This window comes from Schistocerca piceifrons, chromosome 1 (genome assembly GCF_021461385.2).
Source record: "Schistocerca piceifrons isolate TAMUIC-IGC-003096 chromosome 1, iqSchPice1.1, whole genome shotgun sequence".
NCBI classification, from domain to species: Eukaryota; Metazoa; Arthropoda; class Insecta; order Orthoptera; family Acrididae; genus Schistocerca; species Schistocerca piceifrons.
In genome coordinates, this window is record NC_060138.1 from 1,045,231,548 (window position 1) to 1,045,247,261 (window position 15,714).

General features: G+C 39.9%; 1 protein-coding gene across 1 annotated transcript in view; it reads left to right on the plus strand.

Moving 5' to 3' along the window:
- The window catches only part of LOC124731101, a 301,651-nt gene that overhangs the window by 157,820 nt on the left and 128,117 nt on the right, over positions 1-15,714 (plus strand). The window contains exon 9 of the mRNA XM_047248509.1: positions 65-197. Coding sequence (XP_047104465.1) covers positions 65-197 — 133 coding nt within the window. The remainder of the gene's footprint in view (positions 1-64; positions 198-15,714) is intronic.

Below are 15,714 nucleotides of genomic sequence, written 5' to 3' on the forward strand. Positions count from 1 at the left end.
GTTTTTTTAATTGTAGATTTAATTGTCTGACATCAGTTGGTAAACGGACAATATTAATTTTCAGATCAACAGCAAGTGTTTATTAGTAGACAATTATCTCAGCTGCTGGAGGGTGACTTCACAAACGAGGTTCTGAATACAGCTGTAGAAAAGTTTGAACAAGATGACAACCCAATAGATGCTGTTGCACTTGTTAGGCAAGTATTCTAGGTAAAAATATAGTAAAATATACAAAAATATAGACTACATTTGTACTGAAACTTGGATTTCATATTTAGTCTGGGTATGCATCAAGTCACAGTGTACAAGAAACATAAATTTTATCCTAATCCTAAGGAAAATCCCATTATTTTCTAATAGATTTAAAAACCTTGTTGTAATGATGGGACCTGCATGGAATATAAACTGTGATCCAGAACACAGGTGACATAGCAGTTGATTAGGCTTGAGAACTCTTGTTCATCTTTTAACTAAGAAGTTTAACTTCCACTTTGTTGCTAGTCACTTGTAACTTGAGAAGTATGTGAGCATAAACTTGTATCAGCTTCTCTTTCCCAAGTACGAGAGATTTAAAGTGTAAGCCAAGCAAGCAAGCAGTGTTAATGTAACTAATCTCCCCATGGTACTGTCACAGTCTTTGACAAACAGTTATGAAATTCTCACTGTCTTTTTGGTGACTGATGACCTCAGATGTTAACTCCCATAGTGCTCAGAGCCATTTGAACCATCTTTTTGCAACCCCTTAGCAGCATTGCCAAGCACCTGGCTTGTGTAAACACACTGTGAAGCGATTGTGCATTGTATATATAAGTGTGTATACACTCCAGGATAACCGAGAAATATCTGGGAAAAACCTGGGAATTTGTTAGAATTCCAAGAATGTTTCATAGTTTCAGTTTCCAGGTAAATTTTTATAATTTTGACTGGTAAGAACTTATATTCTGACTGAGAATTTTAGTTTCCGCCCGCTATTTCAGAACAATATTGCAGCAATAAAACATAAATGAGAGAATAACACCAAAATAAAATTCAAGTCGCAAAGAAAATTCACTATTTACAACAACAAAGCACACTTCAAACACAATCGTCTCCCAACAGTAACAACAGACTGCTTCTGATGAGCGTGACATCACATCAGTTTACATTTGTAACAAGTCGCAGGAAAGTATTGGGAATGGTGGTTTGAGTAGTGTTACTTTCAAAGTAAATTTCCTTTTATCAGGGTTTGCATGTCCCAGGACAACTGGGAGAGCCAGCAAATCCAGGGAATTTTTTCAACCAGGAAAAACCCAGGAGTTTTTTAGAATTCCGGGAATTTTTAATTGTTTTAGTTAAATTTTTGTAATTTTAACTGGTAAGAACCAATATTATAACAAAGGATATTAGTGTAGCCCGGTACTGTAGAATAATATTGCAGCAATAAAACATGAACGAGAGAAGGAAGCGAAAATAAAACTCAAGTGGAAAAGGAAATGAACCATATACAACAACAAAACACAGTGCTCATACAAGAGTCTGCCAACTGCAAAATGTGTCAAAGACTTTAGGAAGACTATGCAATGCTTCGAAACAACAAATTGCCCCTGATGAGTGCGATGTCACAACTTTTTACATTAGATTTGTTTGAGCAATTGCGACCAGGCTCGTGCCCAAGTGCATTTGAGTTGCATATGAGTAGTACCTTCAACCACTTTTGGCTACAGAAGTGTGGCTGTTAGCTGTATAAGCAGTAGCAGCAACCTGCCAGTTGCTACCCGGAAAAATTCTACTGTAGTGCACAAGCTGCCAGATTCACGCCTGCTCAACAGGCCCATATCTAGGGGGGCGGGGATAAACCAGGGTACCTGCCCCGGGTGGTAGTTTCAGGGTTAAAAAACATTGTTTCACAAAGCGCATAGCATCCAGCACATGTTGGTCTATCGATTATTCTTATGATTTTGAAATGCGTCCCTGATGGTTTTTGAACATTTTTGAAAACATTCTAAGTTGATTTCTGAATGTATTGTAAGTCGAGTTTTGAAAACATGCATAGTGTATGTGATGCCTCTGCCAGTGGAATCGCCAACAAATCTAGAAATAAACTTTCCTGCAGACAAAATGGGATAGGCCAAGCGAGTTGAGCAGAATAAAGCCAGACTGTTGAATTACAGTCACTGGGTTTGCGAATAATCAGCATTGTTTAACTACTAGTGAAAGCCATAGATTCATATTACCAGAGTGGAAATAAACGACTAACAGGAATAACAAGTGAGTAAGATTACATGTTATCTTCTTAATGTATCCAGGCAAATGAAAATCTGACAAAGTTTTAGCCAGACCACTACACCAGTAAGGGCCAGCTGTGCAATCACTAGCTGACAGACGCTTAATTTCTATTCTGGGAGTAGCGTGGAAAATGTGTTGCAGGAACACGCAGTAACTGCTAATCGGAGAATAAACACAGGAAACTAAACCGGTGATTGTGGAAGGGTTAGTGAAGTTAATTGGAGAATAAGTTTTGACATTGACAGGAATAGTTACAGAATTAGTGATGATGACAAGATTGTTTGTTAGAATGATGAAGGCGAAGAAACAGGGTCATCACACAAATTACAGAAGAATATGATGATTCCAAATTTATATAAAAATTCCGTACTACTACTTTTCGATCTCGTGCTTGAGAAGCTGGAGCATATGAATGAAATGTGAAACTATTTCCTAACATACAGCTTTTTGCTTGTAGTAGATTTAATAGTTATTTGATATTGGTACTTTATGAATTGTATTCTCTTGTGTCATATTTATGACCATTTGTTACAAAACACGTCTTGTTTATTCAGTATGTACTACAACTGCTGCAATGTTAGACAGGCCTATTTCATTTTATCTAGCAGACAGTGCCAGAATACAGGTAATCAGCTCGAGAAACCACACCAGTCTTGGGAACTATTTGTATTAACAGCTTTTTCAGTACTAGACGACGACATTTAATTTTTTCGTGTAGCAAAATGTTTGACGAACTTTGATGAGGTAATATATCATTTCGCAGAAAGGAAAGCATGCCATGTAAAGCCGAAGCAGGATTAGAGAGAAATACATGCTAGGACTTACCCAAGGATTGAAGAAATGTGTACTGTCTTGCTTGTCTCTTGTCTTTACTGGTTTTGTGTGTACTATATTTAATTTTATGTCTCACAAACCAGCAAGTTATTAGCTAAAAGCCAACAAAGAGTGCGAATTTTCTGAAGAGTTCTTGTTCTCCCAGTTACAAATAATCCTATCCAGTAGAAATTGAGAGGTTTTTTTAAAAGGGAGGGTCAGGATGTCAAACCGGCCGACTGGAAGCAGGAGAGGCACCATAGGACATTTTAGTTTCCACTGTCCTGAATATAGTATGATGGCATCCATCACAAAATATACACGTTTGAATTCGACAGAGCGAAACACAGTGACGTGTGATTGAAGAATGCTGTGTGAAGGTGTGGCTCTGCACTTTGGCACAGTTAAGACCAAATAACATGTCTTACATTTCCTCGAAGATGTATGTTTTATGTAACAGACTCTTCAGAAAGATGTGCGCTACAAAATGAACATTTTTTGAAAAGTCGATTTAAATTTGGGCATCCTACCTCATTGCTAGACTGAGGGGAAGGGGGATGCCACTATCTAGTATTGCCACATTTCAGAAATACCATAGATCGGGGACTGATACACAGAGGAGTCTGAGTTCTAGTGGGGAGGTGAGTGGTCTCCACATGTCCCTTGTTTACATTTAGTGATTTTGCCATTTCCTCTTCGTTTATTGCTCTCATGTCAAATGAAATGGATTTCTGTTGGTGGGAGCTATCAAATGAATTAAAATACATTCATGTAACTATGGAAGGCTAAAATAAGTTATTAGTTTCAAATTTTATTTCCACCTTTCTGACAGTCAAGCATTAATCGCCTTGTAGAACAATGAAGTTATTTTTGTCGGTTTGCTAAAGAAATTTGGCTTTATTAATCTTTTCCGCTGAGGTTGTCCATTTATTTGAAACGAAGTGTTTAATTCCACACTATTGGCTAGTTTCAGCTGTTTGCTGCATTTGAAGTGCACGTTTTCATCTTCTAGCATGTATTGCATATGCCATAATAAAGAACCAAACGTGAGATAGTACGGTACGGGAACTCCAAGAAAATTTACATCCAAATCTGGACATACGAATGTACACTTTAAGCTGAATTATGCATTTTAGTATCGTTCACGAAATTCTGATGTTCTTGGAGTGTCCTCTAATGTCTTGTTTCTTTTATGACATAATGAAAGATCTTTTAATGTTTTACACATACATACATAAAAAAGGGCTTCCTGCATTGTCATAGCTGCACAAATGAAGTGAACTTGTTTTCTGGCACACTCTGGCAACTGCTGAAACAAAACTATTTCTAACAGGTCGCGGGAAAATAATCCTAATGGTTGTTTGAAAAGCGTTACTTTCAAAGTAAATTTCCTTTTATACAATATGAGCTATGGATGAGACTGTTTGATGAATTTCTTAAATAACAGTGTGTTTTGACACTCATTTAAAAATCAGCTCTTTGAGGACGAGCATTTAGAATTTCAAACCCAGAAGATAAGACAATTTTGCTGGCACATTTGTGTGATGTATCTTAAAGTGTAACACACACAGAAAAGATCAACATTATATGTGAAAGCTTAGCTTCTCTTGCACCTTGTTAATCTTAGAGACCACCACTATATGTGAAAGATTTTTTTTTTCTTGTAGCAATACTATGTATATTAATTTAAACGATTATCTTTTCCTATTTGTGTGTTCGCACTACTTAACAGTGATGTTGCTATTGGCTGATTGCATCATGTGTCCTATGCTCTGAATATCCGCTGTCATCGGCTGGTGAGATCACTTGACTTGAGCTATGACTGGCATACAAAAGCGCATTGCAATCTCGATTTTAATGCTTTGGAAGGTAACATGCGGTCTTTGGTGGGAATTCAAATTTATACATGTTTTGCACATCACAGATCTTTCCAAAACTCCCCCCACCCCTCCTCACCCCTCCCGCCCCAGTAAGTTTTGATTTGTAAAGTGCCGGGAAATTCTACACCAGTGTATAAAACTATAACAATTCAATGTATTGATAAGTTCTACAGTAAAAGTGTGTTTTCACCCAGGAGAAAGTGTACTTTTAAATGGGAAATCCGGGATTCCCCCCCCCCCCTCCCCCGTGTATATACCCTGTTTATGCAAGATGAATTATGGTTCATATTCATATGAGAATAGCAGTGTGTTTGACTCTAATTCAAAACTTACGGGGGGATGGTGGCAGAAATAATGAAAAATTTACAAATTATTTTTATTTGCTTATTTGATAGTAAATATAATTGAGATTATTATCCCAAATTGTTTCCTTGAAATTCAAACGACAAATGTCATAAAAAAAAATTAAAACTCTAAGCAGTGTAATGCGCCAAGCCCGCTTTTCAGTGTACCAAATGGAGGAAAAATTTTATTACAGAATTTGGCCTGTGAACCTAGAAAATATAGCTTTAGAAGGCTGTGAGTTTTTGTATACATAACAGCAGTATTGTAAAGAAGGCTGTGGTGCCATTTTCTGGTTCAATCAGTGTGGTATAGAAGGCTGTGGAGTGTTGTAAACAAGTTTTGTGCTGTTCAGTGGAATTCGAGTGATGCTTGATTTATTGTGCCATTCTTTGTGCAAGGTTGAATCTGTTGATCCCTTTTTACAATGCCTAGACCTGGTAAAGTATTTAAAAAAATATAGTAAGTCCCATATGTCGAATATAAAGCAAAAAACTGACGTTTAAGTTAGGGTCGGGCCTGCAGATGCAAACATTAGCTTGTCTCCAAGTGCATCTAAAAAAGTTCATCTAAAATAAAACTTAGGGCAGGGATTGTGTCAGAAGAAGCAAATCATGACAGAAATACAGGTTTCAGAATTGTGGATCTGCGAATGGTGGCAGAAGCACTTAGGAATGCCTGCAAGTGCTCTGTTTGTGGAGGAAATGTGGATTTGGTTGATGATGGAAAGAGAAGGTTTGGTTTGCACATTGCAGATTTTGTGTCAAAACTGTCATGCTGGTAGACCATTCAAGACATCAAACGCTAGTAATAGAATCTATGAGGCCAATATGAGATTTGCTTATGGACTAAGGTCTATAGGGATTGGAAGAGATGGTGGAAACCTTTTATGTGGTATAATGAACAAGCCTGGTCCTCCCCTAAAATTTTCTGCAATGAATGCTGCTCTCCTCAATGCAATTGCAGAAGTAAGTGAAGAGAGCATGAAAATGGTAGTCCTGGGGGCAATTCAAGAAAATTGTGAAACAACTAATAGCAACGATATAGTGGTTTCCTGTGACAGTTCCTGGATGAAGAGGGGGCGTACTTCACTGCATGGAGTTTCAGCAATCATTAGTGTCGACACTGGAAAGGTATTAGACTGAGAGGTGATGTCTAAATATTGTTCTGCATGTTCCTTGCACAAGAAATGTGTTGATGCAGCTAAAGAAACAGAATGTCAAGAAGCCCATAAAGCTGTTTGTAGCAGAAATTATGCAGGCTCCAGTGGTGGGATGGAAGCTGTAGGTATGAAATTCATTTTCCATAGATCTTTGCAAAAGTGTGGAGTAAGATACATACAGTATTTAGGAGATGGAGACTCTAGTGCTTTCAAGAATGTAGTTGAAAGTCAGCCCTATGGAAAAGATTGCACTATTGAGAAACTGGAGACGACTCCGAAGACTTGTTGCAGACAATAAAGGAAAGCTACTGGAGGATGGGAAGCCACTGGGAGGTAAAATCAGACTAACAAAGAAGAGAATTGACAGTATACAAGTCTATTATGGTGCTGCAATTAGATTTAACCTCACAAGCTTGGACAGTATGAAGAAAGCTGTATGGGCCATTTGGTTTCATTACTTGTCGACAGATACTACACCTCAGCATGGCTTCTGTTCCAATGAATGGTGCAACAATGAATGGTGCAAATTTTTGAAAAGTAAGGAAAGAGGGGAAGCTTATACCCATAAAAATAACCTTCCTTATGAGGTTTCACTGGCCATTAAACCAACTTTTGGAGCATTGGCTTCACCAGAACTGCTAGAAAAATATCTGCATGGGAAAACACAGAACCCAAATGAAAGTTTCAGTGCTCTTATTTGAAAAAGATGTCCAAAGACAGTGTTTGTTTACAATTTGGTGGGGAAGATTTCTGCTTTGGAAGCTGCAGCACTGTTTAATGATGGGAATGTGGCAAAACTTCACATCCTCAGCAAGTTGGGCTTTACACCTGGAGTCTTCACTGAGCAGATACTGCAGATCATTGATAAGCAAAGAATTGCCAAGGCGGAGACTTCAGTCCAGAACATACAAAAAATTGCTAGGCAAAGGAGCAGAGAAGCTAAAAGAGCTGTAGAGGATGATGCGGAAGAAATGGGATACTGATATGGGCAGTTTTAGCTAAGGTATGATAGATGACTTTTTTTTTTCTCCATCCAAACTTTAAAATGATTTTTCTGCAACTTAAGGTTTTCTGCTTTCAGGAACACACATATCAGAAACTACTGGAAGGATTGCAATGAAATTTGGCACACCTATTCTTTTACTTTGAAGCAATATTTAAGTAGAACAAATTTTTGATCGAGATATTATACGCAGTTTTGTGGTTGATAATATATTGAAAAGTTTGCTTGTAAAAAATGTTTGAATCCAAAATATCACAGAAAATAACAGTCTTAATTTACCAAAAAGTACTGCACTTAATTGTACACCTTATTAGTGTAGATTATTTTACCATTAAAAAAATTTGCCTCGAAATTATGAAAAAGTGTACCTTAAAGTAATAATGCAATAAAAAATTCAAAATTATCTCACTGCATTAGATTGTTATTAAAAATTCCGAATTTAAAAAAAAAAATCTTATTAGATCTCTTCACATAAGCGTGCAAAATTACCATGAGATTGAACAAAAAATGGCAAAGATATGGATTTACAAAAATATCAGTGCAAGGCTGCCACCGTCTCCCCTTAACACTTTGAGGACCAGCCACTTCGAAAAATTTTGGGATTAGATCATCAGCCATTTATGCCAACATTTAAAATTTTACTGGCACATTTGTGTTTGATCTTAAAGGGTGACATACGCTAAAAAAGATCAAGCTTCAAGGTTAGTTTTTCATATTTATTTTAATTCTTTCATAGATTACAAATTATGCAGCAATGATGACAAAAGTATAATTACCTTAAAACCTTTTTTGATGACCAGTGTTATATGTAATAGCATAGCTTTTCTTGTAGATATATTGTGGGTGTACAAATTTAAACCATTTACTTTTCCTATTTATGTGATCACACTACTTAACTGTGATGTTGCTGTTGGCTGTGATGTGTTCTACACTCTGAATGTCTGCTGTCATTGACCTGATAGATCTCATGACATGAGATATGATTGGCTGACAAAAAAGCATCATGCAGTGTAATCTCGATCTCAGTTTTTCAGAAGCTGCCTTGCTGTATTTGGTGGACTTCGTATCTATACTTTCATAATATGAAAATATGCCATGTACATGTTGACATACATTGGGAATCTTCTCAAAACACACTGTTTTTTTTTTTGTGGGTTTGATTCCTAAGGTGTGGGGAAGTTCTACGCTGATGCACAAAACATTTCCAAATCAAAGGATTGGGAAGTTTTACAGCCCTGAGGGGAAGTATGTTATCACTTTTGAATGGAAAAAATTTACTTTCGTCCAGGATGTAGTGTATTTTTACCCAGAAAAAATTGTATTTTTAACCAGACCCGAAAATCTGGGGAAAATATGGGATTTTTTTCTTTTCTATGCATATGGAGCGTAAAAAAATGTTCAAAACATGAATGAGGTCATGTTTTGAAGGTAATTGTTTGCTATAAGTTGTAGCAGCAATAAAAAATATGTCCAAGGTAGTAAAAACTGTACCTAGTTGTTGGTGTATTAAAATGAGTGTGAAATCTGCAGATTAACTTGTGAAATGAAGTGCAGTCAGCACAAAGCGTCAGAACTCAGAAAATATGTGCTAGTCACACTGATATCATTATAAGCAGTTCCTTTTGAAAGTAAACACAACAGGTCACAATTAACTTTCTGTCTGATGTTATTTTCTGTGATATTATGACTCTGCTACTGAACCATGTATATTATATTGCACTGAGATTTCACTACTATATATTTGTAGCTACTGTCTGCCATTGCAAAGTGTTGTCACATGTGCCATGTGCTTGTATTTACAAGCACTGTGCTGCGAAACATTTTGCACCAAACAAGAGAGGCATCTTGTTTTTTATATGTACTTTGGTTTGTTTTGTTCTTTGATTTAAGCTGTTTATGTTTTTATATCTTCTGTGCCTAGTTTTTAGTGCATACCTACAGGATAACTTGAATGTAATGTTCCTAGTGGATAAACATTAAGTTGTGAGTTGTATTCTCAGAATCTGTTATATTTCTTGGCCTTTTCTCCTGTGGCCTCACACTAAAGTTTGTCACTGGTTGCATGAGTGAGTTTTTTGTGTAGTCCAATTTTGCCATGTTGAGATGTACTTTAACCAAGGCTTGTATCCACAAACAAATTACCTTGATGTGATCACCTGTGTAGTATCATTGAATAACAAATGCTTACAAAGGAGATTCACAAAGTGGCTGACTCAGGGTATGACCAATCCTGCCGTGTAGTGGTGGGATGTACAGCTACCACTTTTCTGGCCACACAATCCAACTTTATGGTTTGCCCAGATAGAGGCCAGTTTTTTCAGTTCTGGAGTTTCGGCAGATGCTACGAAGTTTGAGCTGGTAGTAAGTCAGTCAGATTACTAATACACTGCATAGGCACAAGTTTAAATTGCCTCACTGCTAGAGCCAACTTCTACGACTGGCTTAAAACAGAATTGATCTGGCAAGTGTCAGCATCACAGGTACTCACCCAAGATGTCATAGACAGAAAGCCTTCATAGTACTTATGGCATCTACGAAGCAAAGGGGACACACAAACAGTACCATGTGCTCAATATGGAGCAGTCATTTACCACTGGCGATCAAACCATTCATAGCATCCCAGACTGACATATCCTTGAACATAACCAGCCGGAATGGCCGAGCGGTTCTAGGTGCTACAGTCTGGAACCGCGCGACCGCTACGGTAGCAGGTTCGAATCCTGCCTCGGGCATGGATTTGTGTGATGTCCTTAGGTTAGTTAGGTTTAAGTAGTTCTAAGTTTTAGAGGACTGATGACCTCAGAAGTTAAGTCCCATAGTGCCCAGAGCCATTTGAACCCTGAACATAATAGTAGATTTGGCAGATAAAATCCAGAATGCTTTGACACCGGCTCCTGTCAACACAATCACTGCGCAGTGCGTTAGCACGATGCCAGTTGTTTCATTTGCAGATTGTGACACATTGGTGGCCAAGGTCGAGATAATGATGCAGCGGAACAGTGAACTGCTGTCTCATTTGGATTCAAGCAATAACAGAGGCCAGATTCACCACTGTTGATCCTTGCACAGTAGATCATCAATGATCTCTCCTGCAATGGGGCTTGAGCAGCAAGGTATCTGTAGTTATTGCTGAAAATTTGTCAAGCAAGCATGCAAATCCTCAAACCACTGCACTTGCCCTAATGTCTGCGGCAGCTGGAAGTAGCTGTCTCCTCTTTTTAGTGGTCAGTGTCTCCAAACCTTTTTGTTAGTGATTGGCAGTCTGGCCAGAAATATGTAACAGCCTCTGGATCCAATTTGTGTATTCATGCACAGTCTGTGTTGAACAGAAGATGACTACCTACATCATACAGTCTGACTTCTTCGAAAAACTGGGTCATAATGACGTACAGCTCTCTGTGACTAGAATCAGATCTTGGTTTGTGTTGAGCTTTCGCATGGGATTTGGCCATTATGGACATCGTCAAACCCATTATTGGGGCAGACTTTGTCACCAGTCATAACCAACTGCTGGACATGAAGAATATGCATCTCATTGATAACACCACTGGCCTGACAGCATATGGATTTGATGAGATGCATAATTACACATTGCCAAACTGATTCAAGTCGCAGATGGAGTATGCTGAACTGTTGCGTGGATTTACAGCCCTTACACAACCACATGGCATGCCTAAGGACGTAACGCGTGACTTTTCATAATGTCAAGACAACCGACAGCCCCCCCACATCTTGTAGTCCATGACATTTGGCTCCTGACTGGCTGGCGATTGCAAAGGCAGAGCTTGATGATATGATCCATGAGGGAGTTACGTTGCCCGTCCAACAGTTCCTGGTCCTTGCAGTTACAGGTTGTTCCAACGAAAAGTAGTGTGTGGCATCAGTATGGCAACTAAAGAGCTCTTAATGCCAGAACAATACCAGACAGATACCATGTGCCATTGTTGCGTAATTACAATTGCATGTTGAATGGTGCAAATATCTTCAGTGTACTAAACTGCGCTAAAACATAAACACAGATACCCTTGGTGGAACAGGATATCTACATCTACATCTACATTTATACTCTGCAACCCACCCAACGGTGTGTGGTGGAGGGCACTTTACGTGCCACTGGCATTACCTCCCTTTCCGGTTCCAGTTGCGTATGGTTTGCGGGAAGAACGACTGCCGGAAAGCCTCCGTGCGAGCTTGAATCTCTCTAATTTTACATTCGCGATCTCATCGGGAGGTGTAAGTTGGGGGAAACAATATATTCGATACCTCATCCAGAAACACACTCTCTCGAAACCTGGACAGCAAGCTACACTGCAATGCAGAGTGGCTCTCTTGCAGAGTCTGCCACTGGAGATTGCTAAACATCTCCGTAACGCTATCACACTTACCAAATAACCCTGTGACGAAACGCGCCGCTCTTCTTTGGATCTTCTCTATCTCCTCCGTCAACCCGACCTTGTACGGATCCCACACTGATGACCAATACTTAAGTATAGGTCGAACGAGTGTTTTGTAAGCCACCTCCTTTGTTGATGGACTACATTTTCTAATGACTCTCCCAATGAATCTCAACCTGGTACCCACCTTACCAACAATTAATTTTATATGATCATTCCACTTCAAATTGTTCCGCACGCATACTTCCAGATATTTTACAGAAGTAACTGCTACCAGTGTTTGTTCCGCTATCATATAATCATACAATAAAGGATCCTTCTTTCTGTGTATTCGCAGTACTTTACATTTGTCTATGTTAAGGGTCAGTTGCCACTCCCTGCACCAAGTGCCTATCCGCTGCAGATCTTCCTGCATTTCGCTACAATTTTCTAATGCTGCAACTTCTCTGTATACTACAGCATCATTCGCGAAAAGCCGCATGGAACTTCCGACACTATCTACTAGATCATTTATATATATTGTGAAAAGCAGTGGTCCCATAACATTCCCCTGTGGCACGCCAGAGGTTACTTTAACGTCTGTAGACGTCTCTCCTTTGAGAACAACATGCTGTGTTCTATTTGCTAAAAACTCTTCAACCCAGCCACACAGCTGGTCTGATATTCCGTAGGCTCTTACTTTGTTTATCAGGTGACACTGCTGAACTGTATCGAACGCCTTCCGGAAGTCAAGAAAAATAGCATCTACCTGGGAGCCTGTATCTAATATTTTCTGAGCCTCATGAACAAATAAAGCGAGTTGGGTCTCAGACAGTCGCTGTTTCTGGAATCCATGTTGATTCCTAGAGATTAGATTCTGGGTTTCCAGAAACGACATGATACAGGCTGTCCCGAAGACAGCTATAATTACTCTTTTTGGGCTGTTCGAGGGACTATTTATGATGTTGGATCTGTGGGACACTGCACAAACCTGCCAGTGGCTTATTGACTGTGCTACAAGGTCTGTTCCTTCACTTCACATTTTAAGATTTTCAGTCTCATCAGAGCAGCAACACGAGCATTTTGTAGAAGTATTCAGATGGCTGGAATGACATGATGTGATGCTCAACAGAGCTAAATCTGTCTTTGGCCAGACAGAAGTGGATTTCCTGGGGCACTGAATATCATCAGAGAGATTGCTACCACTATCAAAGAGGGTAGGAGCTATCTTGCAGGTCGTATGGCCATTGCTACCAAGGAATTGCGCTGATTTCTGGGGTATTGAATTTGTACCACCACCACCTGCCACGCTTGGCTGAGCTACGAGAGCCTTGAATTTCAGTGCTCTCTGGTCAGAAGAGTAAAGGCACCTTGCCCACAAAGGTGATAACTTAGTGTAGCGGGGGCTGCATTGCTCGCACTCCCCGTGCCTAATGTGCCCTTAGCGCTTGTACTTGATGCTAACCATGGGAACTTGTAGCCAGGTATGAGGCCATTAAATACTTCAGGCCTCAGTTAGAAGCCCAAGACTTTATCATTTATACTGATCACAAACTGGTGACATACGTGTTTCATCAGAACAACATGACCTGTTCACCAAAGGTGCACAGCCAGCTCGTGTTCATCGCAGAGTTTAGCACCAATGTTCGAAACATTTCAAGTAATAAAAATGTGGCAGTCAATTGTCTCTTCAGGGTTGGCATCATCACTAGCATGATTGATTATGCTAAACTTGCCAAAGCACAACAAATAGTCCAGGAACTACAAGAACTACTAAAAGCAGCGTCATCAGCATTAGACCTGCAGCTAATTGAGAGTCCTGAAACCAACAAGTCCACCTCAAAACGTTATTCTTTTCTGCCAGCCACATTCCGAAGAGACGGACTTTATACAAACTGAGTTACTGTGGCAGACTATTGATGACCCATCTGGTGATAGATCATTCCGTATGGCCGGGGGTGTAAAAGGACTGCTGTGAATGAGTGATTAAATGCCAGTGCAGCCAAGATTCACCGACACTTGGCGCACACACACATGTAGGGAACTTTATGAACATGACCAGCTGTTTAGCCCATGTCCACATTGATGTCATAGGGCTGTTACCACCAACCAGTGAGCAACATTACCTACTCATGACGATAGACCGTTTCACTTGCTGGTCAGAAGCTGCACTGGTAGATAGTATTTCAATGGAAGTGTTAACTTTCGCTTTTGTGTCACACTGGGCATTGTGATTCAGCCATCAGTTGTGCAACACAGTGGACTCTGGTTGGGAATTTGCGTATGTATATTTGGTCGGATTGCTAAATTTTGTGGCACAGTTTGCCACAAAATGGCGAGCTGCCTCCCAGCCGCAATGGGATAATTTCCCAGATAGCACCATTCACTTAAAGCAACACTGATGTGACATGATACTAAGTGCAGTAATGCCCTTCCTGTCTGCTGCTGGGCCTCAGCAGCACTTATAAACCGGACTTAGATGCTTCATTGTCTGAGCTGGTCTATGGAAAGCCATTGTGGTGAATTAGTGAACTTGAACACTATGCCACTGCTAGATCAAGATCAACCCTACTTTGTCTGTCGACTTGGAGACAGTGTAACCTGGATCCGCTTCCACCAGCCTTCCAGACACGGAACAAACTCTACCTTCGTGCATCAAAATCTCGATACCTGTTCCCATGTCATTCTATGACTAAAACTAAACTCCGCCTGAACAGGCCATGAAGCCCCAATGGACCGACTGGCTGCCTTGTCATCTTCAGCCCGCAGACATCACTGGATGTGGATATGGAAGGGCATGTGGTCGGCACACTGATCTCCCACCCGTATGTCTGTTTATGAGACTGGAGCCGCTACTTCTCGAAGTAGCTCCTCAGTTTGCCTCACAAGGACTGAGCACATCCTGTTTGCCAACAGCACTCGGCAGACTGGATGGTCACACATCCAAGTGCTAGCCCAGCCTGACAGCACTTAACTTCAGTGATCTGACGGGAACCAGTGTTACCCCTGTGGCGAGGCCGTTGGCCATTCTATGCCTGCTGCCAGCAAACTGTCTCTACAGCCTGCATACACATGCCCCCATAGTTACACTCGAGGATAAATGCTTGGCATTTCGATTGACCGAAAATCTACTGTGGTTTTCATCAACAGGATCAATCTGATATACGTATTTAAAGGAGCACTCCCATGAGAAGTTCCAAGCTCCTGCATCATCCAACAACTGCCCCTTTACCAACACCAGCACCATCTTCGCTGTCACCAGCACCAGCTCCAACTCCAGCACCAGTGAATCCACCACAAGGAATGGCTGACATGCTCATTTTCTAGCCTGCTTGTTGGGTAACGCTTCCCTTCAACTGTTACGTAATGTTGTCGCACACACTGTGTGTGTGTTTATTAACACTGCACTGTCAAATGTTTCGCGCCAGACACCATAGGCACTTTATTTTATACAAGTGTTTTGGCTTTATTTATTATTTCATTTATGTTTTTTTATGTTTTTGTACCTTCCATACCTAGTTTTTAGTGCATAGTTATGAGATAACTTTAATTTAATGTTCCTGGCATATCAACATTAAGGTGTGTGTTGTATCCTCAGAAGCTGTTATGTTTCTTGGCCATTTCTCCTGTGACCGTTTTCAGTAAAGTTCGTCACTGGTTTCACAGCTGAGTTTTTTGTGTAGTTCAGCTTCACCATGTTGAGATATGCACAGGATTAAATCGTCAAACAACAGCCTACCCAGCTTGTACAGACATTGTTCACATTAACAGATGATGGGTTATTACTTTAGTTACATTTTCTTTTTTGTATTGGAAAAGTCACCACCATGTTTAGTGGCTGGGAAATGTGGTAGTAACAAAATTATAAATAGCTAG